The sequence below is a fragment of the Botrytis porri genome (genome assembly GCF_014898465.1).
Source record: "Botrytis porri strain MUCL 3234 chromosome Unknown BPOR_010, whole genome shotgun sequence".
Lineage (NCBI taxonomy): Eukaryota > Fungi > Ascomycota > Leotiomycetes > Helotiales > Sclerotiniaceae > Botrytis > Botrytis porri.
This window is the reverse complement of record NW_024066084.1, coordinates 1,256,628-1,284,296: the sequence shown is the minus strand read 5'-3', so window position 1 is coordinate 1,284,296 and position 27,669 is coordinate 1,256,628. Positions and strand designations below refer to the sequence as shown.

At 40.3% G+C, this 27,669-nt stretch overlaps 6 protein-coding genes across 6 annotated transcripts; 2 read left to right on the top strand and 4 right to left on the bottom strand.

The window, feature by feature from the left end:
* Positions 1 to 8,296: 8,296 nt before the first annotated feature.
* Positions 8,297 to 9,859, bottom strand: EAF01_007825 (uncharacterized protein; the record flags this gene model as incomplete). The annotated part of the gene is made up of 1 exon (XM_038916081.1): positions 8,297 to 9,859. The coding sequence occupies one exon, from the start codon at positions 9,857 to 9,859 to the stop codon at positions 8,297 to 8,299; it is 1,563 nt and encodes a 520-aa protein (XP_038768552.1).
* Positions 9,860 to 10,500: 641 nt separating this feature from the next.
* EAF01_007824 (uncharacterized protein) lies at positions 10,501 to 10,905 on the bottom strand (the record flags this gene model as incomplete). Its single annotated transcript, XM_038916080.1, has 1 exon — positions 10,501 to 10,905. The coding sequence occupies one exon, from the start codon at positions 10,903 to 10,905 to the stop codon at positions 10,501 to 10,503; it is 405 nt and encodes a 134-aa protein (XP_038768551.1).
* A 1,749-nt stretch (positions 10,906 to 12,654) lies between these two features.
* EAF01_007823 (uncharacterized protein) lies at positions 12,655 to 12,993 on the bottom strand (the record flags this gene model as incomplete). The annotated part of the gene is made up of 1 exon (XM_038916079.1): positions 12,655 to 12,993. The coding sequence occupies one exon, from the start codon at positions 12,991 to 12,993 to the stop codon at positions 12,655 to 12,657; it is 339 nt and encodes a 112-aa protein (XP_038768550.1).
* Positions 12,994 to 15,954: 2,961 nt separating this feature from the next.
* Positions 15,955 to 17,641, top strand: EAF01_007822 (uncharacterized protein; the record flags this gene model as incomplete). Its single annotated transcript, XM_038916078.1, has 5 exons — positions 15,955 to 16,059; positions 16,112 to 16,472; positions 16,628 to 16,914; positions 16,988 to 17,351; positions 17,427 to 17,641. The coding sequence occupies 3 exons, from the start codon at positions 15,955 to 15,957 to the stop codon at positions 16,798 to 16,800; spliced, it is 639 nt and encodes a 212-aa protein (XP_038768549.1). The 3' UTR covers positions 16,801 to 16,914; positions 16,988 to 17,351; positions 17,427 to 17,641.
* Positions 17,642 to 19,511: 1,870 nt separating this feature from the next.
* EAF01_007821 (uncharacterized protein) lies at positions 19,512 to 23,753 on the bottom strand (the record flags this gene model as incomplete). The annotated part of the gene is made up of 2 exons (XM_038916077.1): positions 19,512 to 21,856; positions 21,920 to 23,753. 2 exons carry the CDS (start codon positions 23,751 to 23,753, stop codon positions 19,512 to 19,514), a joined length of 4,179 nt encoding a protein of 1,392 aa, XP_038768548.1.
* A 2,611-nt stretch (positions 23,754 to 26,364) lies between these two features.
* On the top strand, positions 26,365 to 26,571 carry EAF01_007820 (uncharacterized protein; the record flags this gene model as incomplete). Its single annotated transcript, XM_038916076.1, has 1 exon — positions 26,365 to 26,571. One exon carries the CDS (start codon positions 26,365 to 26,367, stop codon positions 26,569 to 26,571), a length of 207 nt encoding a protein of 68 aa, XP_038768547.1.
* Between the last annotated feature and the right edge of the window lie 1,098 nt (positions 26,572 to 27,669).

Genomic DNA, 27,669 nt, shown 5'->3' with positions numbered 1-27,669 from the left:
TTTGTGGTTTTCTTTGCAGAAAAATACTCCTAATAATCCTTGGGTAATGGGAATATCCAAATGGGAACGAAAATAGGAAAACCCTTTAAAACAAAATCCTTGTCCGGTTTATGGCTGCTATTTTGCGACTGTCCTGGGGAAAGATGAAGGGTTGCTGTAATTGGGTCTGGTTCCGGGTCCGTAGGGGTATCCTATTTCCTGCCTGCGGTTTCCAGTATTATTCCTGTGGATTGATGTGGGAAGGGTAATGTAGTTCTTTGCGGTCCCTCTATGTCTTGGAGACAAAATTGTTGACTTAGTCACCAATTTGGTCAAGAATTTGGTCTTGCTCGTAGCTTTGTACTTTTTGGAAAATCCACAATATGCGAGGATGTTCTTGTTTCCCGTAGGTTAAATGCCTCCGAAAGTTCGTTGCAGGGGGTAAGCCAGGGAGAGAGAGAAAAAAAAGTTTCTCAATCGTTCGTTTGTGTTGTCTGTCGGTCCTCCAGCCTAATTCTTGTCGTAGTACAGGATTCAGGAGCTCATTGGGTATCAATGTGTATTTGTGATAAGTGGAGTTGGGATATGAATACTCCGTCCCAAATTCTCGTCTCAAGGTAGCTGGAAAAGACTAGGGGGGGTTGGAAAAAAAAAGAAAGGGCGGTAGGCGTATGTAGGTATGACTCCTTCTTAGATTAAGACGTCTATTTTGAGCTGAAAAGAAATGAATGCAGCAGTAAGAATGGTGAAGTGTGTAAGGTGGTCGAGGGAGTGAGAAATGTATGTATGGGTTGTGAATGGTAATGTTTTCCAATTTTGGATGGTGTTGGCAAAGAATGAAGGGAAATGAAACGGATGGCAAGGTATGGGATGAGATAACAATAAATGGATTGACGAAAGGGAGGATAAGAGTGTGAAAGATTAGTCTCTAACTAGTTATCAAGATTCACGCCGAGTAGGAAAATTTACGAGGGATGAAGGGATGAAGGGATGAAGCGATTTGCGAATGGAGAATTGGAATTCTAGAAGTTTATTTGCGGGGATAACTCATGGGAGCGCCTCCTTCATCCATTTCGCTTCGCTGTATTTTTCCAAGTTCTCCCCTTCATTTTCCAATGGCCCAGATAAATAATTTGAACAAGGCGGTAAATGCTACATTTCTTCCCCAATAATATTCGTTACAGATACGATACGGGATATTTTTAGTTCAGTAACCTGCGATGTATGATACATAAAACCGTACTTGGTTTCAAAGTCACACTGACGACGAACAGTTGCTTCCAAATTCTGGTTGTCTGGTTATTAGATACACAAGAGTTGCCTCCCTCCTTGGCTAGTTCTGCACACTTTCATGTTACTTGATATCATCATCACCATTCAGCAGTAACCATGATTGGCAAATGAAAAAACTGTTGGTTGCGGCTTTGCAAAGACGATCTCATAAACGATAAAATGGGAGAAATTGATGCACTGCACCAAATGCACGATGTACCGTGGGTACCTAAGCCCACATCGTCAGACCCATCTACTTTCACAATACTTTCTTCCGTACATAACACCAGCCGATTATTTGCTCACGCGCCGAGCTACCTGCATACACTCTAAAGTAGTATATGCACGTCGACACGATACCTACGATGTAGGTACTAGCTCGGATTGTAATGGACAAGTATATTCAATAGGTCAATGACTTATTGGATCTTCCGAATGATGGTTGTTTGAACTTTGGATGGTCTCTCGGAAGTATCAGCAATTGATTTAAGAATTGTCCATTAGTTGAATTGTCCTTTAGTTGAATTCGGCTACAAACGAAACGGGGAAACAAAAACCAGCCACTTTACAACAGACGCCATTTCAAGCCATCTTTTATGCATTGGAAAAAGTCGAATTTAGCAAGACCAATGGCAAAAACATGGACCTGTGAACCTCTTTCATTCGCTCAATTACCCTGTTGTGTAAGCAACCAATTTATTTCGGCTCTCTTCCATGACTATTCTCCAGCAATTCAATCCGTCGGCAAATCGCATTTACCATCCAATACCATCGATGAATTCAATACATAGAATCTGACATTCTTCTTTTAGAAATCTACCTTCGAAACTACCCAGCAACGAGCATGTATTCATTCTACTTCTTCTTTTGCTCAGTGACTGCCAGTCAACACGTTTCAAGTCGAGCATGTCGTTGTAACATGCAGTTTTCAGAATCGCCGGGTATCATCATCACCCTTGGTAACCAGCAGTCCCCAGGCAACGCATCACAGTACTGTGCATATATACTGCAAGTCATATATACTCAACCAACAATTGGTAGTCTTCTTTACCAATCTTTCAGGACTCTCTACGAGCTTTCGTGACGCGGCTTTTTCTTGCTCCTGCCGCTTCCAAATGTTATTCCTGATGACTCTTCGAACATCCTCTTCTTTTGGAAGGATTCTCATTCTCAAAGCCGGAGTAAACCATTCACCAATTAGAACATCGGCTCGAGGCGCACTATTATGCATTAAATGCAATGATTTTGCTAATCCCCATACACAGTACTCGATTTCCGGCACTACTGTAATCTACTGCAAAAAGGATGCTGCTACCCTCGCCTACCTAGTTTGAATCCCTTTCGCTTGCCTCTTCCGACCGATGGTAGAGGACACACAAGCAAAGATCGGGGGCACATGTTCACATCACCTTGATTTCCCTGTACAAAACCGAAAAATCTGACAGGTAACACCCGCTGTCGTACTCGATGCATGTATCGTATTGTACGTACCCAAGTACCCAAGTACCGATTCGAGTCAGAGGCATAAATTGGTTGCGTCAAAGCCTTTAAATCCTCCCGTACGGTAGGTAGATGAAAACGAGATAGAAGACGGGACAAGAGCAGACTCGCTATCTAGTGGTAGCATCTCTGCACCACGGTTTATTGTGTATCTTATCTATAGAGCAGATCATTTGTTTCCCTCATATTGTCTTCCCCTTCCATCTCAAAGTTCTTCGCCATCTTTCCTCTCCCTAGCGCTACTTGTATACAAGGCTGAGACTTGACCCCTCCTCCATCCTACTATTTTTCACTGACTATCACAAGACAATGCGATACTTTCGCCTTCACAAGCTCAAACTATAGAACATCAATTAAGCATCGGACTATTGCATCCCACGGAACAATCTGTACGTCAAATCTTCTTCGAGGAGTCAAACAATAATGGATATCTCAATCAATTTTGAAACTAGAACAAAACTTCAAGCCGCAACATTTCACGTCGATGAATGATATCTCACCCCACTACACCCTCAATTTTACCATGCCTCACCGCTTCTTTACACTGCACTGCCGTTTGGTTTGCACTTTGCAATACTTTTACCTCAAGCCACGATGACCTTTTATTCCTGCGCGTTCTTCAACTGCCTTGGTACTTTGTCTTTTGCTTGCTCGATATCATGTGTCCCATCGTTTTTGCATTCAACCTTTTGAAGAAAGGGATCTCAACGCCGTAGACCTGCATCCACCCATGCTTCCCGTGCTTAGCTGCCTACATCTGTACGTGAATCCATTTGCCTTTGAGTCACCTCATCATATATCATTTATTGGACTTCTTGATTTCCTATTTGGGAAAGGAATACATACTGGCACCCTCTCTGCCTATAGATGAGGGGATAAGTATATCCCCACAATTCTGACTCAAAAACAGTCACTCGTCCCCAAGAAATGTCCATCCAATGTTACACTGAGACTTCATACCCATTCAAAATTTACAAATTTATCCTTCTGACCATTTTTTTCATAAGCGATTGAGAGAGAATTTCCAAGAAGTAGATGATGGGAATTAGTATTTGAAGAATTAATAAGTCGCACATTCATGATTTTTGCGTTTGGATCTTTATTCCTTCTCTACTATTCTTTCTCCTCCCAGATGATCAATCACGAATGATTCAATTCTGCGTGTACGAGGATTGGCAATCACTTCCAAGGTTTTTGATATATTTCTCTCTCCCCGCGTCGCCTCATGCTTCATCCTTTCTTCCCGCCTTAGAAGGCTGCAAGGGTTGTAATGCGTAATGCGTAATGTGTAATGTGTACCAGACGAGACTTTTGCATCGGTGGCGTAATGCATCCATTTACCCTTTTGGGGGCTAAAGGACTTGATGCATACGTTTGATGCAGTGCAGAAGTAGATATTTAGGGGTGCCTTTTTGGTGAAGAGATGCATCACATGATACTGTCGATTGAATTGCGCTGTCTATCTATGTCTTAGTTGACACGTGAATTACACGTGCATTGATTTCATCTCGGGCTTTACTCTTACTCTTTGTACTCTTCATGACTTTTATGCTTTAACTTTCATGTATCGCCGTTTAACGAGATACACACACCATCCAGAGTACAAACACACTTCCTAGTCGGTATTTCTGAAACAAATCATCTTTCCAGCATGGCTTATTATTATTATTATTAGACTTGGACTTGGACTTCTAGTGAGGCTCTCATTCAATGATTCAACCCATTCGAATCAAGGCGAATTATCGCCGACCATGCGTAATCAAATGTGATACAAATCAAAGCCTTGCATATGTACATCGTACCGAGTAGCCTTGCCCCTCACAAGACTTTTTTTTTTTTTTTTTTTTTTTAAATCTTTTCTACAAGTTCCAAGGTTATTTCATTATGAATATTGATCCCAGCTCGTTGAAGAAATGTCTCTCCGAATTGTTCCTTCTTTCTTATATATTCTCCGGGGTGGATACTCAGCCTGAACCCCGGATTCCTCATACTATTAGCTGTTTCACTCAATCATAATCCTCCCTTGATATATTTTCATGCCCAAAATCGGGAACGCCCGGTACACATCTTGATCCGTTGCGTGATTCCTTTCCAAGAAATTTTTATTAAAATCAGCTTCTGCAAACTACGAAGTATATGTCCAAGTACCCCGGGCCATCCTTCCGTCTTAGTGCAACACAATATGAAATCCCATTCCCAAAGAAAGTAAAAAGAAAAATCTTTCCCATGCTTTCTTCCCTCAACCCACTGAATCCACCCAACCTCTTCCTTATTATTCGTGCCCAACGTCAAATTTCACACGTGGTATGGTCCGTGCTATATGCATGTACGGGGAAAGGCATGGGTGGATGGATGATTATCATATTTTCGGGCCCCTCATTCAGATGTTAATCATGATATGATGAGGAATCATCCATCATTTATGTTGCCCCTCTACTTTTTGCCCCTCCTTTGCGATACCTTGTTTGAATGTAACGAACGACATTTAGTCGGTGGATTTCACGGGATGGGTGACACGATGAAGAGGATAGATGGTGTTTTTGATGCGACTTCATTTGGAGTTCTTTCCCTCCATTTCCCATCTAGCTTCCGTTTTCTTCCCTCTCCACAGTATACTTGGTCGTTACGCGGTGCGCTACTCCATGGTGTTCATGCAATGTCGGGGCTGATATCGATATCAAGGGCCACGCTAAGGAGCATGATCGTCTCTTGCCCCCAGCTCTGAATCAGTTTTTCGCGACGTGCCTTAGTGGTGTGTGATTGCGTTAGCGGACTTGGTAGATAGATATGCGTGGGACGAACGAAATGGATCGCATACCTACTACTACACTAGATGGAGAGAATCTTTGATTCTTGAGTTGTGGTAAGGAGTTCAATCAGTGTTGCCGGGTTGCGAAATGGTCCTGATTGTTTTATTGGACAATTCGAATTTATGTATACAGGAATATTTTATCAGAGTTGGAAGGTTCTGGAAGTGTGTATCGATTTAACTTTCACACACCCTGTCTTTTATCCATCGTACATTATGTGTGTGCGATACTTTATCAAGTGAGTCTCACTTAGTTACCTTCACCCATCGCATGTGCGCTAAATACAAGGAAGTAAATAAGCCCTACCCGTTTATATACCCACATATGCACTTATCACGGCACGGGACACTTTTCGCATATATTATTTCCCCTGGGGCCCGGGGGACATGAAAATTATCCTTTCCGCTCCAATTATCCAAGATGCGAAAGTGGACGAGGGTTAGCTCGACTTGTTGGATACTATGCATGCGAGCTTTTTGTTGCTTGCTAGCTAGCTTTTTCGCTTTGTGCGCTTTTCTTGATTTTATGAACTTAGGGGGGGGGAGTTGGTTTTTCTCTTTTGACTTTCTTTCTCTTCTCGACTCGGAGGGTTTGGCCTGGTTTGCTCGTGTCAACTTCGTCATGTATATCATGTATGTATGGCGCATGGGAAATGCGAATGCAAATTTCAGACGCGGATTGGGAAAGCAGGGAGGAATGGGATACCTAGTACGTAAAGGAGATGTCTCCGCTCCAAAAAGGTTGGGATATTGGTTATGGTGAGCTGAGTTTGTGATGGGATGGAAATATATATTGTATATGGCTTTCATAGCTTTACAGTAGTTACCTACTTACTGTTTGGAGATTGAGCGCGAGCGAAGCGATTCCTCGTTAACAAATGTTGAATGTTGAATGTTCAATGTTAAATAAACTTTCCATGGATTTTAACTAGGTAGACATCCCTGATATGTCGTTTGAGCATTGAGCACGAGGGCATATTTTTGCGGGGCCCGTTGCGGACCGCAGAGAAGTTTGTTGATAACACTTTGTCCATCTGAAACACATGTGAAGGTTTTGGGAATCGGATGCGAAGAGCTTGGGAAATAAGAGGAGGATTTTTTCCGCGGGGGGGGGGAGCTTAATAATGGAATTCAAGGAAAAATTATAAGGTAGTGTGCGGAATAGAATAGTGGGATTATGTAGGTGGGAGTTAGATGTATGTAAGGAAATTTAATTTTTTTGTGGGAGGGGATTTTTCTGGGAAAGAGGGGGTGGGTTGGGGATTGGGGATGGTGGGATTTTACTTTTTGGATTTTTAAAGGGGGAGGGCAAAGATAGGAAGGTTTGGTAGAGGGAGGGAGTTTGGGATTGATATGGGATTTTCACGGATGGGAGTTTAGCATGGTGTTGTGATGCTTGCATACATAGCTAGAGGATTGATACTGCTGGTGAGAATAATATAGAATGTCATAGGTTATCATTCAGAACTCATAATTCGTGAAATTGAACATGGAGTTGAACATGGAGTTGAACATGGAGTTGAACAAAAAAATGAATTTGAAACTCGAGTAAAAGTAAAAGTAAAAGTAAAAGTAAAAGAGAGGAGCTAGCGTACATCAACAGCGTGCTTTTTCCTTCTTTCTCTCTCTTCTTTCTCTCATATCCTATATCCTCTCCTATCTTTCATTCAATTCTATCCTATTCTATTCCGTTATGTTATTTAGCAGATGCGATATAGTGGGTGGTCGGGTGATTGATGAATCTTTTCTAGATTCTATGTAGGTATCTATCTATCCTGTTTTTGTCTCGTCTTTGTGCTCGATTGATTATATGCTTATTTTTTCTTAGAGGGGAAATGGGGTACCTGTTTTTGAATTTTGGGGGATTGGAGGTTTGGGATATACATAGATGAGATGAGATGTGTATTTACGGGACTTGTGTGTGTGTGTATATGTGTGTGTGTATGTAGGCAAATTACTCTCATCTTCAGTTACTTTTGATGTCAATCATTTACTGTTTTGCTTTGAGGGTCACTTCTGTTTTACTTTTGTATTTTTTTGGGGTTTATGGTAGATTCTATGGCAAATTCTATGTTAGGTTCTATGTTAGAATTGTAGTATCTACTTTTTTGTAGTTGAAATCTGGAAATACATAAGATGTATAGGAACTTATTGTGTGGTTGTAGAATGTCTCTTGTCCTTGCAAAATCTAGTCTACTATTATGCATCTATCTCTCCTTGTAGAATCCACCCAATCCAAAATGATCAGAGTCTATCAAGTTAGTATATGACCGAATCCATAGAGATATAAATATAAATCATTTTCCAATTTTCAAAGTATGAAAGTAAACATAAATGGCTTTTGGGGAATATAAAGGTAATCTGCTCTGAGTATGATTCAATGTTCTTATTCTGGAGCTTTTGGGGAGGAAGAGGACTTGTGGATTTTTAGTCTTGTTTTATCTCGCTATATGGTTCTGTCTTCTGATGGTCTGGTTTATATCCTATCCTGACTTTTGGATTGGAAGAATCGTGGACAATGATATGTGATAGTTAGATATCAAGTGCGAGATAGTAAATGATATCATAGAATGGCATATTACTCTCATGCCGCTTAAATCTCATGATAGATTCCATCGGTAATAAGAGTAACTGATTGACTGTTGGGTATGAGAGTAATCTGCCAAATACAAAAACTCTCAAGTTCCATTCAACAAAAGGCAAGAAACGCAATAGTATATAAAAATTCCCAAACTCCTAACCCCTATACAACAAAAGACGAAACCCCCCAAATCTCCTACAATATCTTCTGCGTGAAAACTTCGAAATCCTTAGATCCCTTGGACATTCCTCAGGGAAAATAAACTCTTCCTCCCGCTGATCTGGAATCTCTACCCCCCAAATATCTTCCTCCCCTATGACGTTTCCCAGAGGGAAGACCCATGGTCCCCAGAAATCGTTGATGTTTCGTTCTTCTTCTTCGTCATCATCATCATCATCATCATCATCATCTTCTTCTTCTTCTTCTTCTTCTTCTTCTCCTTCTCCTTCCTCCTCCTCCTCCTCATCCTCCTCCTCCTCTTCTTCTTCTTCTTCTTCCTCCTCCTCCTCTTCTTCTTCAAATTTTTGATAGTCTTCAAGTTCTATCCATAGATTTATCCCTTCGCCTCTATAATTACCTCCCTCATTACTTTCCTCATTATCTCCCTCATAACCTCCACTATCATCTTCATCATCTTCATCATCTTCATTCTCCAAAGAAATCTCGTTTTGATCCTCATCCTCTTCTAAATGAGTTTCATTCTCCAAAGAAATCTCATTTTCATCCTCACCCTCTTCTAAACGAGTCTCCTGCTCAACGACCGTGCTCGGGCTACCAGCTCCAGAAGCGAGATAATCAGCACAACGAGCTTTTAATTTCTCTTTTAGCTTTTCTGGGAACAGCCACCACATGCAAACAGCGATAGTGAAAATCATTTTACTGATTACGTCCCACAAATTATCAGTAGATATTTCAACGGGCCTCCGTTCCTCGAGCCGGATTCCGAATATCCATTGATAGAGAGCAAGAATGATTGGATTGTTTAGGAAAATATTAGGAGTAGCCACTACTCTGTCCGCATTTAGACTTCCCTCTTTACCCCCGGGGTCGGAATAATCATCACTGACGTCTCCACTCTCATTTTCGTCATCATCCTCGCTCTCAGTATCAATCTCGAGACTATCGTCGCTGTAGTCGTCACTGTAGTCTTCGTCGTCATCTTCATCCTCGTCTTCATCCTCGTCTTCAAGATTATAGTGACGGTCCTCCAGTGCAGTATTATAGTTATAGCCTCCAAAGAAAAATATCTCTGATAAAGGACGCGGATTTTCCTCACCACTAGAGGCCATTGGATTATAATTATCTGGCTCTGGATCTAACACAGCTTGTAAGGGAACGTCTTCCTCGGTGAAAGGAATATTCATGGATGTCAAGATGCCAGGTGATGGCACTGAAGGCATATCGGCAGTCGTTGTCACGGACGGCATGCCAGCCGAGGTATTCGTTATTCTTGGAGCATTATCGGAAGACTCAGTGAGAGAGGCTTGAAACAAGGCAATGCGAGAGTCCAAAACGGCATTTAGACGAGCTCTCTGTTCCTTCTTCCATTCTTCTTCATCAATCCACATTTCGTACACAGTCCCATCTTCATCGATCAACTCATCGGTATCCTCTCGAAAGAGTGGGCAGCGTAGAGAGCCATCAGGATTATCTCTCTCGATACCCTTGTTGGCATCTCCCTCATTATGATGAGGATCGTGACTCTGATTTTGTGACATAGTTAATTCGGTAGCGAGCTGATCAAGATAGATAGCTGTCTTAAGTAAGGTTGTCTTCTACAAGTCAGTATATTGGTAGATCCTGGGAATACCGAAACGACATACCAATTGAGGAAATGTTTATGTATCTGTTGTGAAACAAATAGATTGCTGGCGATAACTTGACCCTCAAGGTTTGATGTCACCAGTTTGAGAAAGTCGTGGAGAAAGAGCGAAGCTCAAATCAAAGCCAACACATTAATTCTTGTAAGCTCTATTGCTATGATTCTTACCTCGATATAAGATTTTATAACTATATCTTGTTGAGAATTATTAGAAGTGAGTTTGTACTGATGAAGAAGCAGAATTTTATTGAAGAAATATGTTTGTGTGCAAGAATGACGCTAAATCAGCGTCATACATTTTCAAGCACCTCGACCTTGATCAAGGACATTTCAAGCGACTAGTTACAATGAACACCTTATTATTTACCTTAGTCTTGTCAAGCTGACCCGATGATCACTTTGAGGCATTTTGACATGTCGAGTTTGAGGTAATTACTCATTCGTTTGTCATTGGTTAATTACATATTTCGTACAAAAGGATCGACCACTAATATCTTTTCGATATCCGTATATTTGGAAAGTCAAAAAATTCAACTTTTAAACAGAGGTATCAAAAGTTGATACCGAGACACTAACACTTATGACTGGAGCAGAATCTTTGCTTGGAAGAGTATCCGTATTATATTCTTCCTTTGCTCTCTCCAAGTCTACAGCTTCCTTTGCTTGCATGGCTTTCTTATACTTTCTGTACGCCGCGGTCCATGTCTTGTTATAACGATACCAGATGAATGCTAAGAATGCGATAATCAAGACCAAGATGAGCGCGAGTCTGGTCATCTCTGAGGTTGTGTGAACGGTGCTCTCACTAGGGGGTTCTGCTGCTTCATGGTCTGTTCCCGATGTGCCATTGGATTCGTAGGTTGTGATGTTTGGTTGCCCGTATGTGCTTGTTGTGTAGATAGATTTGATAAGGTTCGCCGTTTCGTTATAAGCTGGTGGCATTTTGACGGTCGAGTAGGTTGGTGTATATGTATTTGCTAATGAATAGGTTGATGTGAAATCTGCTTTCGATGTAAAGATTCTGAGCATTTAAGCTTTCAAAAGACATCGAGGTACGGTGAGAGTGTTTTTCAAAGTTGATTGGATGACTATGTTAGATATGGCGAAAAGACAGAGCAATGAATCAAGTACAAAGGGCTAGGGAAAATATATGTAGCATATGCATTTTTTAATTTTACATTGTGCGAAGTTTAATATCAATAGTCTGGCTCTGGGTCTCAGTCTTGGGCTTGGCTTAAGGTTTCTCATTTTGGCTTCGAACTGTCACTTCAGATTTGTATTCAAGATCTCGAAGTTGAACTATAAAAGAGTCCATAACGTAGCTACAATCACGAAACTTGAGATCGGTCAAAAATTCCTCAATACTGCAAATCCTGAGTCCTCGAAGATCAAAAGATCTTCACTGTATTAGTATAAATCATGAGAAGACCACGCAAACAATTTCAGCATCTCATAAGCTCATAACACTTGTGAATCATGATTTCGAGAGCTTGACCAAAATGATACTCAACCCAGTTATGAAATAACAAATTGTAATTTGCCATTGAAGTTTATTTCTGAATCGCTCGAATGCCCAAATCGCTATGAATCTCTAACCCATTTGAATGGCCTTGTGCAAGATGATCTACACCAGATCCCCCAGAAATACCGTCTATAAACACTCTTTGTTGACGTCATCCCATGTAATTCCCTCAGTAGTATCTAAGTTCAATTCAGTAGAACCCTTTTCTTTAAGTCCAGATTCCATCTTCTCCTGCAAGTCTCGAATTGCCGCTGCACCATCTCGTCTCATTCTTCCTTTGCGATTGTTGGGAATCAAAAAACATATTTTAATTGCATTGAGAATAAATTTGTAGTGGAATAATAGTATCGTCCATCTCAAGCGTTGTCTTTCGTTGTACAGTATCTCGTCAGATTTTTGCGTTCATCGCCGGTAGTAGAGTTTGAGAGGCTGGAGGAGTTCGATGGAAGGGTGTAGTTGGAGAAATTTTGAACTAGTTCCTGTCATAGTAATATATTAGCATGCAATATCCAAGTGCGATTGATTAACTCAATGAACTTTGCAACTTAAATAACTCCTTCGACTTGAGTCATTTTCATGGTACTTCAGTCTGGACTTTTCGACATACTGCTTCGGACACACCCGAAGTCAAAATGGCACTTACCATATTGATGAAGACTTACAGTTATTTTCTAGACTTAGAATTTTTCTTATAATATACTGTGTATTGCTGTGGGGTGTTGGTGTCAGGATGTACGGCGGAATATTATGAGTACTATTCACAGAAAAAAGTCTTTCGCATTGTTTACAAAAGGTCACTATACTCTCCTGGAATTGCCAACACTGAGTTTAAGATCGCATGTTTATTAATCGTTATCATGGGCAAGAACGATGCAGATACCAACGTCAAATTCTTTGGTCCCCTATCTAGTTCGCTAGTTAGCTCGCTAGACCATTTGATGTTACTTTGTCAATACGCTAAGCTCAATGACACAGAGTAAATGACCACACACGCATTTTCCTATATAAAAAAAGAGATGTGTGTAGAAAAAACCCCATGGAACCGCCGTGGGCAAATGAAATTTGAGGACCAAAATTATTGCTTGTATATGACTCATTCACTTCTCATTCCTAGATTACCGGAAAAATTCGCTCAATCCTGATCTTGAGAAACTTATCCCGAGGATACCCTAACCACTTTTCTCCTCCTGCGCAAGAAATGGAATCCTCTCTTCTTTCTTTACCTCCACGGTAGGCCGGGAATCTGACAAGTACCTCATTTTGAAATCGAAATTGCGAATAATCGCTACGAATATAAAGAAGAGAACAGACATCATTGCCCATTCACCAGCAGTGATTTGTTCGTTTTCCATCTTCATCGAGGTTTTCGCGATACAATTGATTCCTTCAGGGAGTTTGGTGAAGTTATTGTGATGGGCGAAGAAATTAAGAGCTTGAATGGCGCCTTGAGTTGTGTCCGAACAATGCGCGAACGCTGGTCGAGGTACCTTTGATAATGATGGCTGCATTTATAATGTTAAAATCAAATTGTAGTACGGATGAGTATTTTTCAGAGTAACTAACTAGCTTCCTTAGACGAATGATGCTTTATTGTAGTGAAGAGGGGTTGAATGATTTCGAAGTAAATGATGCTTCTTTTTTCGAGATTCGAGATTGTGTGAACTGAACGTTTGAAGAAAGGAATGCGATGAAGACGTTTTTATATATGTATAGAATTTAGTGTGAGATGATGAAACGCTAAATCTCTTGCAAAATGACGGCTCAAGCTCTAGCTCAGAGCTTCAAATATACACGTGATTGTATATTCTGTTCCTAGAAAACCACACTTGCATAGCCTCTAAGCCACCGAAATCCGGTTTGAATCTACAGATTATTTAGAATCTTTGGGCTAGTCAATCGGAGTTGGATTCTTAATTTACTGAGATCTTGTGAACACAGGAAATTGCCATGATTCTAAGGTTGACTCCAACTGTTGCTTCGTACCCATTTTTGAAGCAATCCTGTTATCAAAATCGTCCTGACGTTGAACTTGCAGTACAATTGAGTCAACACGGGCTCTGAATCATTCCCTCAATCCAAAGCATGAACTTCCCACGATTTCATCTAGGATAAATGTTAAAAGCAACGCCATGATGACTGTCACTTTCGATAAATTTTACATTGGTGAGTCGTAGTTCGACAACTGACGTCAAGGGGTTTGCATCTGTCATTGAAGTCGAGGAGTATTTGCGCTCTAGCAAAAATGGCCAACATGTCTAGCTTTCTTTCTCCATTGACGTTCTTCGTCCTTCGCCATCAATCATGAAGTTTACTGAGTAGGAATGCGAAGTTTCACTGAATCCTGTAAGGAAGTCATTTCAATCAACGTCTTTGAAGCTCCAGCACCACTAGTGGGTGCATAGATTGACGGGACACTTCCCAACTTTCAAAAAAACTGACAAATTCAATCTTCAATTGTTTGATATTAGAATTTATATTTTGATTGTTTCATCTCGAATAAACGATTGTAATAATTCTTAAAATATGAAATTGAATATATCAAGAGATATCTACAAGTCCATTTTTGGATTGTCCCGTCAGTCTGTACACCCACTGGTGCACCGATAAATGAGATGACAAATGTATCGACAATGCTCTTTTATACCAATTTCCCCTTGAGTCGAGGGTCTGTCTACGGCGTATTCTCATCACTATACACACAAATGCTTCTGAAACTTTCTCTGAAATTCATTGTTCCATTTCTGATTATAAAAATAAAGCTCAAATATGCCGTTTTGGGTTTCGACCAACGAGCCATTCGGATTTGGAGATATCCATCCACCCCGCATCTAGAAGTTGGGCCAACTTTGATATTCCATATCTGAATAAAACGATGTGCGGAAGGATGAATAGAACCCAGAAATAATTGCAAAATGCGCGGGAAGTATAAGCCATGGTAGAGGTGCAATCGACGTATCACATACGAGACATCACTGTCGGTACCGAGAACAGGTCGCCAGACACTTCTATAGTTCTATGATAGCAACTAGAGTTGCGGGGCTCAAGGCACATGGTAGTATTCGAGGCAAGCACCCATTTGTCTGAACAACTGTATCAATAATAATACCCGTATCATAGTATCGATCGTGTGGACACGATAGATACTCGAGGGAAGAGGTTCGCGATGGTCACGTGTAATTATCTTAGCTCATAACTTTCCCCACCTTAACCTGTTGAACACTAAATGCACTTCAGCCGTATGTAATTATGAACCACTTCCAATTGGTCAGTATACTAATACGAACCCATATAAAAGCGATTAGAAAACCTCTCTCTGCGTCTTTTGCCGTGCATAGCCGGTGAATCAATGTTACCCATTCTACCAGTACTATCAGGAAGGTAGTATTGACATGCAGCCACATCTAAAAACATGCATACAGATCTGATCTTTTCTCATAGATAAGCCACAAAAATCCTTCCGGAAGTCAAGTCAGACCTATCACTACTCGTGATGGTTTTGATTTATAATAAGCATCTACGGGACCGCTGACACCGCGGCTGAATTAAAGATGATAGACTGGAGGGCTTAACTAAATGAGACATACGAGGTACTTGTACGGCCAGAACGTATCCAACTCTGAGGCTAGATGCCCTACCATAAGATGGTAGACTACAAGAGGAGTGATCTGACTGTCTTAGCGGTGGAGTTGCATACTATTGACCGCACGAGTAATTAACTTATAGATCGCAAGTGAGGGGTACCATTCGGGGAAGGATCTAAGCTACCAAATTCACTCGATCGAGTCTTTGGAATCTAGATGGATCAAAAATCTGGGGCGGCCAATCATAAATAGTAGTTCATCCATGTCATCTCTATCCCTAGAATTCGATAGAGAGAAGTATGGAAATCTTCAGAAACCGCGGCTTAGACGATGCATTTCTTCGTTGCTTTTCCTCGAAAAGAACAATCACGATGTAAGAAAGATATCTATCACCGTCAAAAGCGGTTGTTTCCGAAATGCGTCGTTCTGGTTTTACTGCCATCGATTTCCAATTCGAACTTCTCATGCATATCTCATCTATTTTCCGTTTCCCATCCACCTGGGCGAATTTCTTTCGAGCCAATTAACTTTTTAATCGAGGATCCTACAGGTCATCGCTGCCTTGTACTATGAGAATCTCGTACGAGTTTTTGGTTTCATTTCTGGCTCTCGTTCCCTAGCTACTTTGGAGAGGCTTTCTTGAGCCAGTAAAGTCAGAGATCATACAATCTATCTCACTTTCATCAATTGGAGCAATATCCGATGCCATCACATTTATTTTTCAAGACATTGAGGAGAAAGAGTATATAAAGAGGGCCAGATACCTTCCTCCTTGTCTTTCAACTCGGCATCCCTTCTCAAGTCATTCACACTCAATCTGCTTCTTCTTTAATGATTAGAATTTCTCATCATCAATCACCTCCATTTCCAATCTTCAAATTCCTCAAAATGATGTTTAAGCAAAACTCTTTCCTCCCAATTCTGCTGGGTGCGAATCTTGTGTCTGCAGTTCCTACCCAAATTGTAAAACGTACTACACCAGTCATAGCCAATGTACGTCCACAAATTCATTACTGTCCACTACTGTTCCTAACATGATCCACAGTACGAAGACATTACCTTTTCCGGAATTCCCTTCGTAACCAGCAACAAACCGCTTCCCTTCTACCAACAATTATCCTACACCGGATTCCTTGCCATCAGTGAAGATCCCCTTGAAGATCCGCTTATACACCCCAATGGGTTTCAATCCGTCGTTAGCCAGAACTTCTCGTCCATCTCCGCCCAATATACAGGCTCACCTGTTTCTGCATTTATTCCGGCTTCGGCTTATTTTGGTTGTTATCTCAGCACTTCTTCAGCTGTAGCTCCTTCAATCTCGTGCACAGTACAGGTTACTGCTTATCAATCCGATGGAACACAATATCCTACCCAAGCGAATTGCAATTATGGCGGTATTGGAACTTGTAAGGATATCCTTTTTATTGAGTTTCGAGACGTTCTCCCCTTTTGTCTTTTGGGTGTAGGAAATTTCCTCGGCTACAGGATTGTGTTACAGAATTGTGTTACGGAAATATCATCAATAATTGTTGGCTAATATTCCCTCTTAATCAACCAACAGTGCAACACTGTACATTCCCAACTTCCTGGACAAATGTTGGCAAATTGCAATTCAGCATCATTACCTCCACAATTCTATCAACAGTAGGCAATAGTCTCGGGAATCTCCTCGGAAACCTAGGTGCCAGCATCGGAACGATCAGTCTCTTCGTCGATGATTTCGTCTCAACATAGAAGTGTATTCCCGGACAAGTTAACTTAGAAGCAACAGGTCAATGTATTCCTGCAGTCACTTCCCGATCAAACACCGAATTGGTAACAAAAACTTCCGGAGAAGTTCTCAATGATGTATGTCACTCCCTCAAATTACCCGCGTTTAGAAATATCTCCCCCCAAATATCTAACGCCATCTCTCCTTTAGTACGAAAGTATTCCCATCGGCGGTATCCCTCAACTCACCAGCAGCGTCTCCCTAACCTCTTACAACCAACTCACCTACGGCGGTACATGGCGTGCCATTATGAAAACCGGCGCTGCTGCTCTTTTGCAACAAATCTACGGTCAGCAGGCCGCTGTCGGGTTTAACGGCTCGACTATCACATCTGTCTATCTCGCTTCTCCTATTACATCCTTCAAAGCCAATTATGCAAATTTTGCATGCTATCTTACTACCATGACGGGTGTGAGTCCGAGGGTTGCGTGTACGGTGCAAGTTACGGCATTCAAGACGGATGGGTCGACGTATGCGGATGGGGCGGGGTGTGCGTATGATGGGTTGGGACTTGGTGAGATTTTTTCCTTTCTTCTTTGGCTCTTTACACACAAAGATACCTATTAATCTTCTCCTTTTTTATGTGTAGTCGAACAATGCACATTCCCCAGCACATGGACAAACGTTGCAAAGCTCTCCTTCCAAATCATCGCATCTGAGATTTTACAAGAGGTGGGTCCGTCTCTAGGAGGATTGATTGGAATGGTGGGATCGATTGGGTTTATCATTGATGATTTCGATGCGAATTATAATTGTGTGGCTGGAAAGACAAATTCTGTGGTTGCACCGGGGCTTTGTGGATGAGTGGGATTTTGGGAGGGGATAGGTGAGGGAAATCAAGAAAGGGATGGTAAAAGGGGGTGGGGGATGAGGGAATGAGGAGTAGGGTTGGGCATTTTGACAATATATAATATTACATATTCGTCACTCAAATATAATATATAATATTGAATAAAAACCCTTATTTTTAGTATAGTAAGTGGGGAATTGAGGGATTTATTAAAGATATTTTAAATCAGAATTCTTGAATTTAATTGAATTATAAGAGATTGATTAGATTTACTTAAGAACTATTACTAAAAAGATTTATATCCTTAAATTTTCAATAATATTATCGATTTCAGTAATTTTATATTTCAAATTAGTATTCAATATAAGATTATCTTTTAAATTAAGAGCTATATCTTTTTTTAATTCTTTATAAATATAAAAGGAATAGTTCTTCTTTTCTTTTATCATATGTAAAGCTTATAAATTTATATATATAAATATTAATTTATTTATTATTTCAATAGACAAATGATTTCAAAGGTTGATTTAAATTAAATAAATAAAGAATATAACACACAATAATAAGATTATTATTATAAAAATGTAAAAGAGAATTAAGATTAAAAAATTAAAAGAGATTTCAAGTATGTCACTAAAATAAATAAATTTGATTAATTGAATCAATCCTTTTATTCACTCTTAAAAAATTTATTTCTGAAATAATTATTCCTTTCTATTAAAGTTCTTGATTATTTATTTAAAAAAAAAGATTTTAAATAAATATACTTTTATTTATTTGATGGATTTGATTGACTATAAAGTTACATATATAAGCTGAATATAATATTTCATCACACTCTAAAAGCCTGATGATATAAAAATAACGTGGTTTAACAGTGGCTCGGTCATATCAGTGGATCGGCCACTTCAAAATACATATAAAACCAGCCTTTTTCAATATTCATATTTTAATTATTAATCGTTATTTTTGAAAAAGAAAAGAATTTTAAATAATAATAAAAATTTAATTTTTTTTAAAAATCTAGTTTTTATATAAATATTTTTATTATATTATAAAAAAAGTGGAAATTGTTACAATTCTTGTTACAAAAAAGTTATTCCTTTAATAAGTACTTTAATAATTTGAATTTCTAATAAAAAATTAGACTTTTATAATATTTATATAATTAAATATCTAATATTAGATTTTTAGAAAATTATATTAATAAATAAAGAAAGTGTATGATTATACATAGACATATTTTGTATATAAAAATGGTGGCCGACTTACTGATATGGCCGAGCCACTGTTAAACCACGTTATACAATCATCCTCAAAATTATATAATCAGCCCATCCCTAGGGAGTTAAAGGTAAGATAAGCGAAGTCGATGTACAGAGTAGAGACCCGACCTGAATCGGGCGCGAAATCCACACCAAATTTCTTCACACGACCACGCGACACCTGCCTATATATCTACATAGCTTCGCCCTGCAGTTTAAGAAGTGGAATATTCATCATATGTGATTTCAGGCAAACGTTCCATGTCCGGCCCTGTAGAACCAATCATTGAAATTCGATTCTCGATTCTTAATCCCATAAATGTTCTCGGATTAAGAGGTAATATTAATACTCGTAAATATATACAAGAAACTCCATCTCATCTCATCTCATCTCGTCTCGTCTCGTTTTTTCCCTTACAGATTCAAAAAATCCCATTGATTGTTGTCAAGAACCCATTCAAAAATCCTGGTATATCGATATCATTCCCCAATCCATCCATGCACATATATATTTTGGTCCCATTTCAATTCCAATTCCAATCCTCATTCCAATTTCACTCAAATAAGCCCAAAGTATTCATAATAAAAATACCCTTTACTCCAGACCCAAACCCAAAACCTAACTCCTAACCCCAACCCGTTGCCTATTCCCCTCACCCTGCACCATCCCATTCAAACTTCCCAAACTGCCCGTTCCTGAATGCGCACTCCCACTCCCTCTACTCCTAGTTTTCCTCCTCTGTCCACTACCTCCCACATCAAATTCCCCTGCTCCTCCAACCGTAAAATCTCCAATCGCACTTCCATCCATACTAAAAACTGTATTTTCCCCCGGCATCGTATTTTCATCAATATTCAGACCCTTGAGTCCTCCCACCATCATATCGATTTCCAAACTCTTATCACCACTAAAAGTTCTCACTCCAAATCCTCTTCCTCTTCGAGAAGGTTGACCAAGTGTAGCTAAAAGTTCTGGTTCTTCTTCGCTTGAGATCAAAACTTCTTTTTCATGTGAGTGTTGATATTCAATCCCTTGATGATTTGGATCAAGCCCATTTGCAAACTCATTTCGATATTGGTGCTCATTATTCGCAAACTCATGTCGATATTGAAGCTCGTAACCCGGAAGCTCATGTCGATATTCATGGTCATCATTCGCATCTTTTCCCTTTACACGTTCCGGACTAACACTGGCAGCTTTAAACCGACTCCAATATTCCTTCTCTTCCTCCTCATCATATGATTCATCATCGTCATCATCATACTCATCATGATCCGCGTATTCATACTCATGATCCGATCCCACATGTTTTACATTTCCTAGAACCCCCGATAATTCATCTTCATCATCCGCAAGATCATCATCGATGACTACCGGATAACTTCCACTTTGAGGTTTATTGTCTCCCAAACTATGCGTTTCATCTTCACTATTCCATCCACCAATATTCCTGTCACTCGTAAAACTGAAGGCTTTCTTAAGAACAGGCGAGACAATATCTCTTTCCTTCCTCGCAGAAACCTTACTCCAAATAGGTATATCAACACCTGGTAATCCAATGTTTTCGCATTTTAACGAATTTGCCATATCCAAGACACTAATCCACATGGGACAAATATATCCGACGTTTCTGCGTTGACTCCATGCCAATACACTACCAGCAATTCTTCCACTATTATTTCCTGGTCCTGTACTGATATCATCTCCTCGTTCTAAAACCCATGCCCCACTATCACCTGGAACCCCAATTTTACCCGCGACTTGCCAACTCATCGATGGAGTTTTTCTACCATAGATTTTGAGAATGGACATTGAAGGAAGTATCCGTCCGGTTTGTGTACCACTTGTTCTAGCTGTACATTTCACGGGTAGATCGGGGAGATCTGTTAAAGGTACTACGCCTGTCGGTTGTGTTGTTAGAGACATCGAGGAAGAAAGATCCGGTAGGCGATGTTCCTCAAATTTAAAGAGGCACCAATCAATTTCATGAGTTATATTTTCATGAGCTAATCGACGAATTCCGGAACTCGTATAAACACTACCCAGTAAACACGAATCTAAATGATCCTCATCTCGAGTTTCGGGATCAGGATAGAAATCTGGATCAATGTCATCGATAGCTGGTTGGGTAACTGGATAATTGTGAACGTTAGATGAAGAGACTGGAATAGGAGGGATATCTCCTGGTTCGAGACTAGGGAATTCGCCATCGGAATCATCTTCATCTTCTGATGCATAAGGGGATGAATCGGAATCAAATGATGAACCAGAAGATGAATAATCTGTAAAACTATAATTGTATTCTTCATCACCGCTGGAGTAGTAGGATGTATCCGAGTGTGTTAAATCTGGCATTTCAAGGTACTGAGGAAGAGCTTGAGGACGGGCCGATGAGCGAAGAATCGGTTTTGATGGTAGAACTTGTTCTTCATCGTCGTTATCAGAAGGATCATCCAACATATGATGAACAGACATCCCATAAGGTTTGTCATCGACTGTAACGAGACCTCCAAAGGAAACAGGTGGAAGGTGATGATCATTGATATATGCCCCCATACTAGCACCATTCTTGGGACGTTCTTGATGCTCAGTATTCTTTGCTTCAAGTTCATCACCATTTGCCATACTTCTCTTTACACCGCCATTTCTTGCCCTTACAACCTTTCCACGACAAACTTTCAAGCCATATGTAGCTTTGTCATAAACAAGACTCTTCTTCAGTATACTTCGAACCTTATTGACACTTGTACATATGACGAGAATGGTAGGCTTCGTTTTCGTAGATGATTCACCAACTGATTCGAGAGAAATTTCGACCGATTCGGGGTATTTCTTATAAAAACTTCGAAGAACGTGGTTGACATGTGGCATGATATTTGTATGCCACAAATTGATGTGTTCCTGACTAATCCGAATAGCGGGGAATGTCTTGAGCTTGGGTTTCGACTTGATAGGTTCAATGGCTGAGGGGAAGTAGTTAGACGAGAAATTACATAAAAGGGTCCTTGGATGGGTTATCAACTCACCAGAAGATTTCTTTTCTGGCCACTCAATAGTAGCTTTTTGAGGAGATTTTTCACGTATTGGTTTCTCACCCCATTTGATATCTGGTTCTGGAGGAGCAGTAATATCAATCTTTGCAACCCTTCGCTCACGATATCCCTTGATAGATGAAGATGGAGCATCGATCTTTACAGGTGTAGGTACGAGTGATGGCTCATCACTTCTTTCACTATCATCATCCGAAACGTCGTCAAGTGAACAACAAGTATTGAGTGCTTTCGATACACGCCAAAAGACTTTTTGATGCATAACATCTGGTCTTGCTTTTCGTGAAAGTTCTCCTTCAGGCGCACTTAAACATGCTTTCACTGCTTTGACATAGATGTTTCCACATCTAGACGCGAGACGTTTGAGAACCTCGGTAGGGTTTGAAGGAACTTGAGATGCCCTTGGAAAAAGTTCGGATAATGAACTCCATAGACCAATTTCAAGAAGAATCATCGCAAGACTGTATAGATCCAGGGATTTGCTTTCTTGAGATAGATTGGTATATTTGGTACTTCTCGGATCCAATGGATGCTTATACAACATACTGGCCGAGTCAAAACTTGGACCGGAATCCGTAGCTGTATCCGAAAACAAATCATAGGAGCCTAGATATGATTGTCGCATATTAGCCTGTGTCAAATCAAAAGCGCGTGGTGGGGTAGGATGTTCAATGAAGAGAACATTGGAAGGAAGTAGATTTCCATGAACGATGCCTTTCGAGTGTAGATCAAACACAGCATTGGCTATGTTGTAGGCCAACCTGTACTTGACCTCTAGGTTGGGTTCGAATGCAGGACTTATTAAAAGCTCAGACAAGGAGCTTATAATCGGCATCTGTAAAGTTGGACTTTGAATGTCCATCGGCCCAAAATTTGTTGGCAAAGCAAATAATAGACAAAATCTCGAATGCTCTGCATCTTCATAATATCCAATAAGACGGAGTAATCCAACCAGTAATCGATCTGATGAATAATAAGCCTGTGAAAGTCCAGCAAAGAGTTTTTCGAATCGAGTCATCGATGGAGTGATTCCGGTAACCGAATAGATAGGATCATACGGGGCATATTCGACCAAGACCGGAATCGGATCAGGAGGTTGATCAATAGCCTGCCTCAAATCCGAAGAATTGACGGAGCTCCTCATCAAAACTATCTGCCTTAATGCATTATTTGATATTGATCTTGATGTACCACGAGTAGCAATGATTTGATTTCCCGTCCAGATCAATGTTGCTGGGTCTATTTGCTGTGGTGCTGACATTCTCGTGGATTCAAATTGTCTTTCTTCGAACCCTGCCGAGTTATCTTTGGAGCTTGAAGCTTCAGAAGTTTGTAGACCCGTCCTTGCTGATTGGCGTGTTTTTGATAAATCATATAAAGTATCAATAGACATGGTTAAATCTCGAATCAAATCCTCAAACCTCGTTTTATCCCATTGAATTAAAGCACTCTTTTCCGATTTTTCCGATGGTCTCTCGTCCGATGACAACCTTTTGGAAGATTGCCATAATGGTTCAGCTTCGGCCAAGATTTCCTTAATCGTGGACATAACATTTCCGACGATTTCAGATAATCCGGCTTTTGATACCGATTCATCGATATCAGGTGACTGTGAAGGATCCGACCATTCCAATCCCCACGAGACCAAACGACTTTGTTGAATGCGTAATTTTCGATGTAGTGACTGAAGTTCATGATCTTCGACATTTCTGACGGGCTCTTTGATGAAATCATAGATATTCTTGGTATCGGTATAGATTTTGGTTAACCTCCTCTGAAGAGGCATTGGATTTGTAAAGTATTGATCCATGATGGGTAAAATGGATGTTGTATTATATAGTGTCTACAATGGGGTAATGAGGTGTAGTGAGAATGATTGGAGTTGTGGTTGTGGTTGTGGTTGTGGTTGTGGTTGTGGTTGGTGATTATGGTTGTGATTATGGTTGTGGTGATTATGGTTGTTGTGATTATGGTTGTAATTATGGTTATGATTCTAAGACGGCGGGTAATGGATAAACCGCGATAGAAAGTGGAGTACAAACAAGCAACCCCTCAATTTTGAGATATGAATTAAAATGTTAAAATGATAATAGGAATGAACTGGTGAAGACAAGATGCCGAAGAAGTAGCAATAGAAGTCCAAGGTATTGTTGAATGATATGATTGTAAGTATGATTGTGTATATGACGCAAAAAGAAGGAAGAAAATTCAACAATCCAAATCAAATCAATGATGGATCAAGTTAGATGATAAGAGGTAAAGGTATCAAGGCAGGTAGAGATATCTAGTAAACTAGTAACTTTATGTCCAAGGTTCTTGTGAAATGCAGTGTTGATTCATGGAGAGATGATTTGAATGAATTCGGATGCCTACAGATCTTCGCCGTCCCAAATATTGTTGCCTGGAATGGAAAGATGATGGAGGGTGATTGGTGGAGAGTGATTATGTAATACCTATTATGTCAAAAGATGTACAAGATGCGAAAGATGCAAAGGTGGTGGAGGGAGCACTTTGGCGGGTATTGGCTGATGATGAGGGTATTTGGCTGATGTTGAGGGTATAGGGCGGAAAAGGAAAAGGAAAATGGTTTCGTTTTGTTTTGGGGGAGAGAAGAATGTTTCGAGATTTTAATAGATAGATATGATTTGTGTACGAGGCAATGAGTAAATGTAATATGGATAATTAGAGAAATTGAGAATCGATACCATGTGAGATGGGTAACTCTACAAAGGCAAACCATATTATGATTCAATATAATATCAAAAGACGTCCGACAGACCTGAGAGTTTCGAAAATTAATTAGCTGGAGATTGATGAATGTCTCCCGTCGAGGTCGAGGTCAAGGTCGAGGTCAAGGTCGAGGCTATCTTGGCGATCTATTGGCAGAAAAGCTGAGAACCTATGAGCTTTACCTAACCTTTACCTGGGGTGTGAAGATGGTTTGAGGTGAATATCTCGATTTCACGTGAGCTGATTTCCCCGGTTTTTTCAATTTTGCCGATCTTTTTCTACTTGCTGGGTACTAGGTAGGTAGCTAGGTAGGTAGGTAGCTAGTAGGTAGCTAGTAGGTAGCTTCTTTCAATATTCTCCTTCTTCTAGTTCACGTGCTTATCATACTCCATATAGAATCACACGTCTTTCTTCCCTTGTATCATATGTGATTACATTGACTTGCTCTCCCCATTCCTCTCCCCCTCCTCTTTCTATCCTCTCTTCCATCCGCAATCTCCATTCTTCGCCTGCAGCTTTCCACCACAGCATCCAAATACTGGAGCCTACGGAAGGCGGGAAGGCGAAATGCAAGGACCGGAAAAACAAATGCACGACGAACTTCAAACCACGTGGTCACGCGCAATCATGGTGATTACGAGGATTTCAGCTTATGTCTTCTTACTTGGCTTTGATGTTGTTGTTTCTGGGTATTGTTTCTGGGTATTGTTTCTCGGTCCTCAGCATGTCTCGCTACCATGTGATGTGGAAATGATTCGATGGTGATCACCTATTATATCTGTCTTCACTATCACTCTTATCATCATCAAGATCAACATCAACATACATCGTACCTAGTACCTCTCTCTCTCTCTCTCTCTCGGAGTCTCTTCATTCGGATAACCTATCACATGATTCTCGTCCACTTTTTATTCCGCCTCTTGTTCCCAATGCGGATTAAGGCTGACTTCTCCCATAACACCGGTACATATATATTCAATGGATGCTGCCTATTTCCAAGAATCTATCATCGCGCCTCAATCGTGCACTCCTCCCGTCTCCCAATCGATGCCCTGTCATGCAGGTTCCATCATACTGAAACTTAGTAGGTCATCACATCTATCAATCATCAACATCGTTTCACCATTGTCGCATCATTTACCTACTTGAGATCTTGTCAGCTTTCAGATGTGAGTGGTATTCTCTTCACCGTCTCATGTACCTCGCCCTTGGTTGGTATGTATACCTACCCTTGGAGATATATGGTTTCATCACAGAACCAACACCAACATCTGAATTTCTCAATTATCGTTACTGTGTCACCACATCCAATGATAGCTAAACATCATTCGCATTTTTACTTTAGGCTACAGTTAATGCAATGCATTGTAACTATCAAAACTTTTCCGGTCCATCTATCATCTCAAAGCTTAAACATTCCCAAGGTTCACAACAACGCCGTATTATCTCTTACCAATATCATCTCCCTTACATTCGGGTCCAGATGAATATCTGGTCAATCAGCTTATGCATTACAAACATATACATCCAGGATACTCGCTTTCGGTATCGATATCGTATGGAGTATTCGCTTCTCGTCAACTTGCCATGCAAACATCCGCAGCAATTAGACGATATCGCAGAGCCAGCACTCTGGGAACAACTCTTGTTTTTCCGGGTATCAGAATGAAAATTGATTCGATACAACTATCATGCCTATGGGTATCCATATTCAACAGCCAACTATGAGATTTCGGAACAATCGTGAATCTACAGTTGCCCATTCCCATACGCTTTTCGCACGTGGTAGTATTCGCAAGCCCAAAACATCTGTGGATTTTGTATCCTCTACGCAGAGCGCCACCAACAAGCAAATGCACCCCGATCTTTGCGGCGTCTCTGTGTCGAGGCAAGTTTAATTTCCACTGTATGCTGGGTTTTTTTGCAGGAATGATATTACCGTCGATCCCGAAGCTCGGGTCTAGCATTCTTATTTCTAAATTATGTGTGATTTCCGCATCTGCCCTGCTTATTCATCTATAATCATGATGAACTTCAACATCAACAGTATGATAGGCATATCTCAGCCCTCTACGCTATTCAGCTCCTACTTCTTACCACATACTCAATATCTTTCTCTTAATTGCAAATCCAGCCTCCATAGGGGGTTTCCAACCCTTCCCTACCACCAGTCTTCACATCATACTTATTAGCATCTTCCTCTTCGTTGCAAGCTCATCAGGGATTAAGACCTTAGACTCACAAAGAAGTTGTCAATCTCATCAGCTGCTCATTTTGAATCATTCTCCAAGTTCTTTATATCACTCCGTCACACACTTTCCCGAAAGTTCACATCTATGCATTCTTCAAACAGAAGTAGAAATTAACCATGCATTCATATATTCTCCAGCACCAATACAAATGCCAGTTCCAAACTCTTCATTTCTCTATTATAGTTTTCTGTTATTATGGTCTCGTTCCGTCTACATTGTACTTCTAACTTCTAGCATAGAAAATTCTCTTCTTTCCAGTCGATGATTTCAGAGTCTAGACTTTTACAGTCTTGCATCTATTACTTATTCACCTTCCTACAGATACATATGGTAATGCATATCTATTCTATTGTTTTCCACCCCTCTGCCGATTTCTACCATACTTCAGACTCATACTCTCTCATTCCTCCTCTATTCTTTTTGAACCAGGGTGAGGTTGTATGATTGAATGAGCGTTTGCCGGGAATGTTTTGTTGCACGGCTAGGCATACGTACCGTGGTCGTACCGTGGTCCGTTTACAATACGTACGTCTCGTCTATTATGCGTATCTACAACGTAAGAATAAATAATCTTTTGTTGCATATCTAAGCATACGTACCCGTAGTATATGTTTATCACGTCCGTATGGTACGTATAGTATTGGAATATACCAGCTCTTGGTTGTTGTATAGCTTAGTATGTGTACAGCGGTGTATACATGGTACTTGTATCTCTCATGTATATCTACACTATACAGTGTTGAA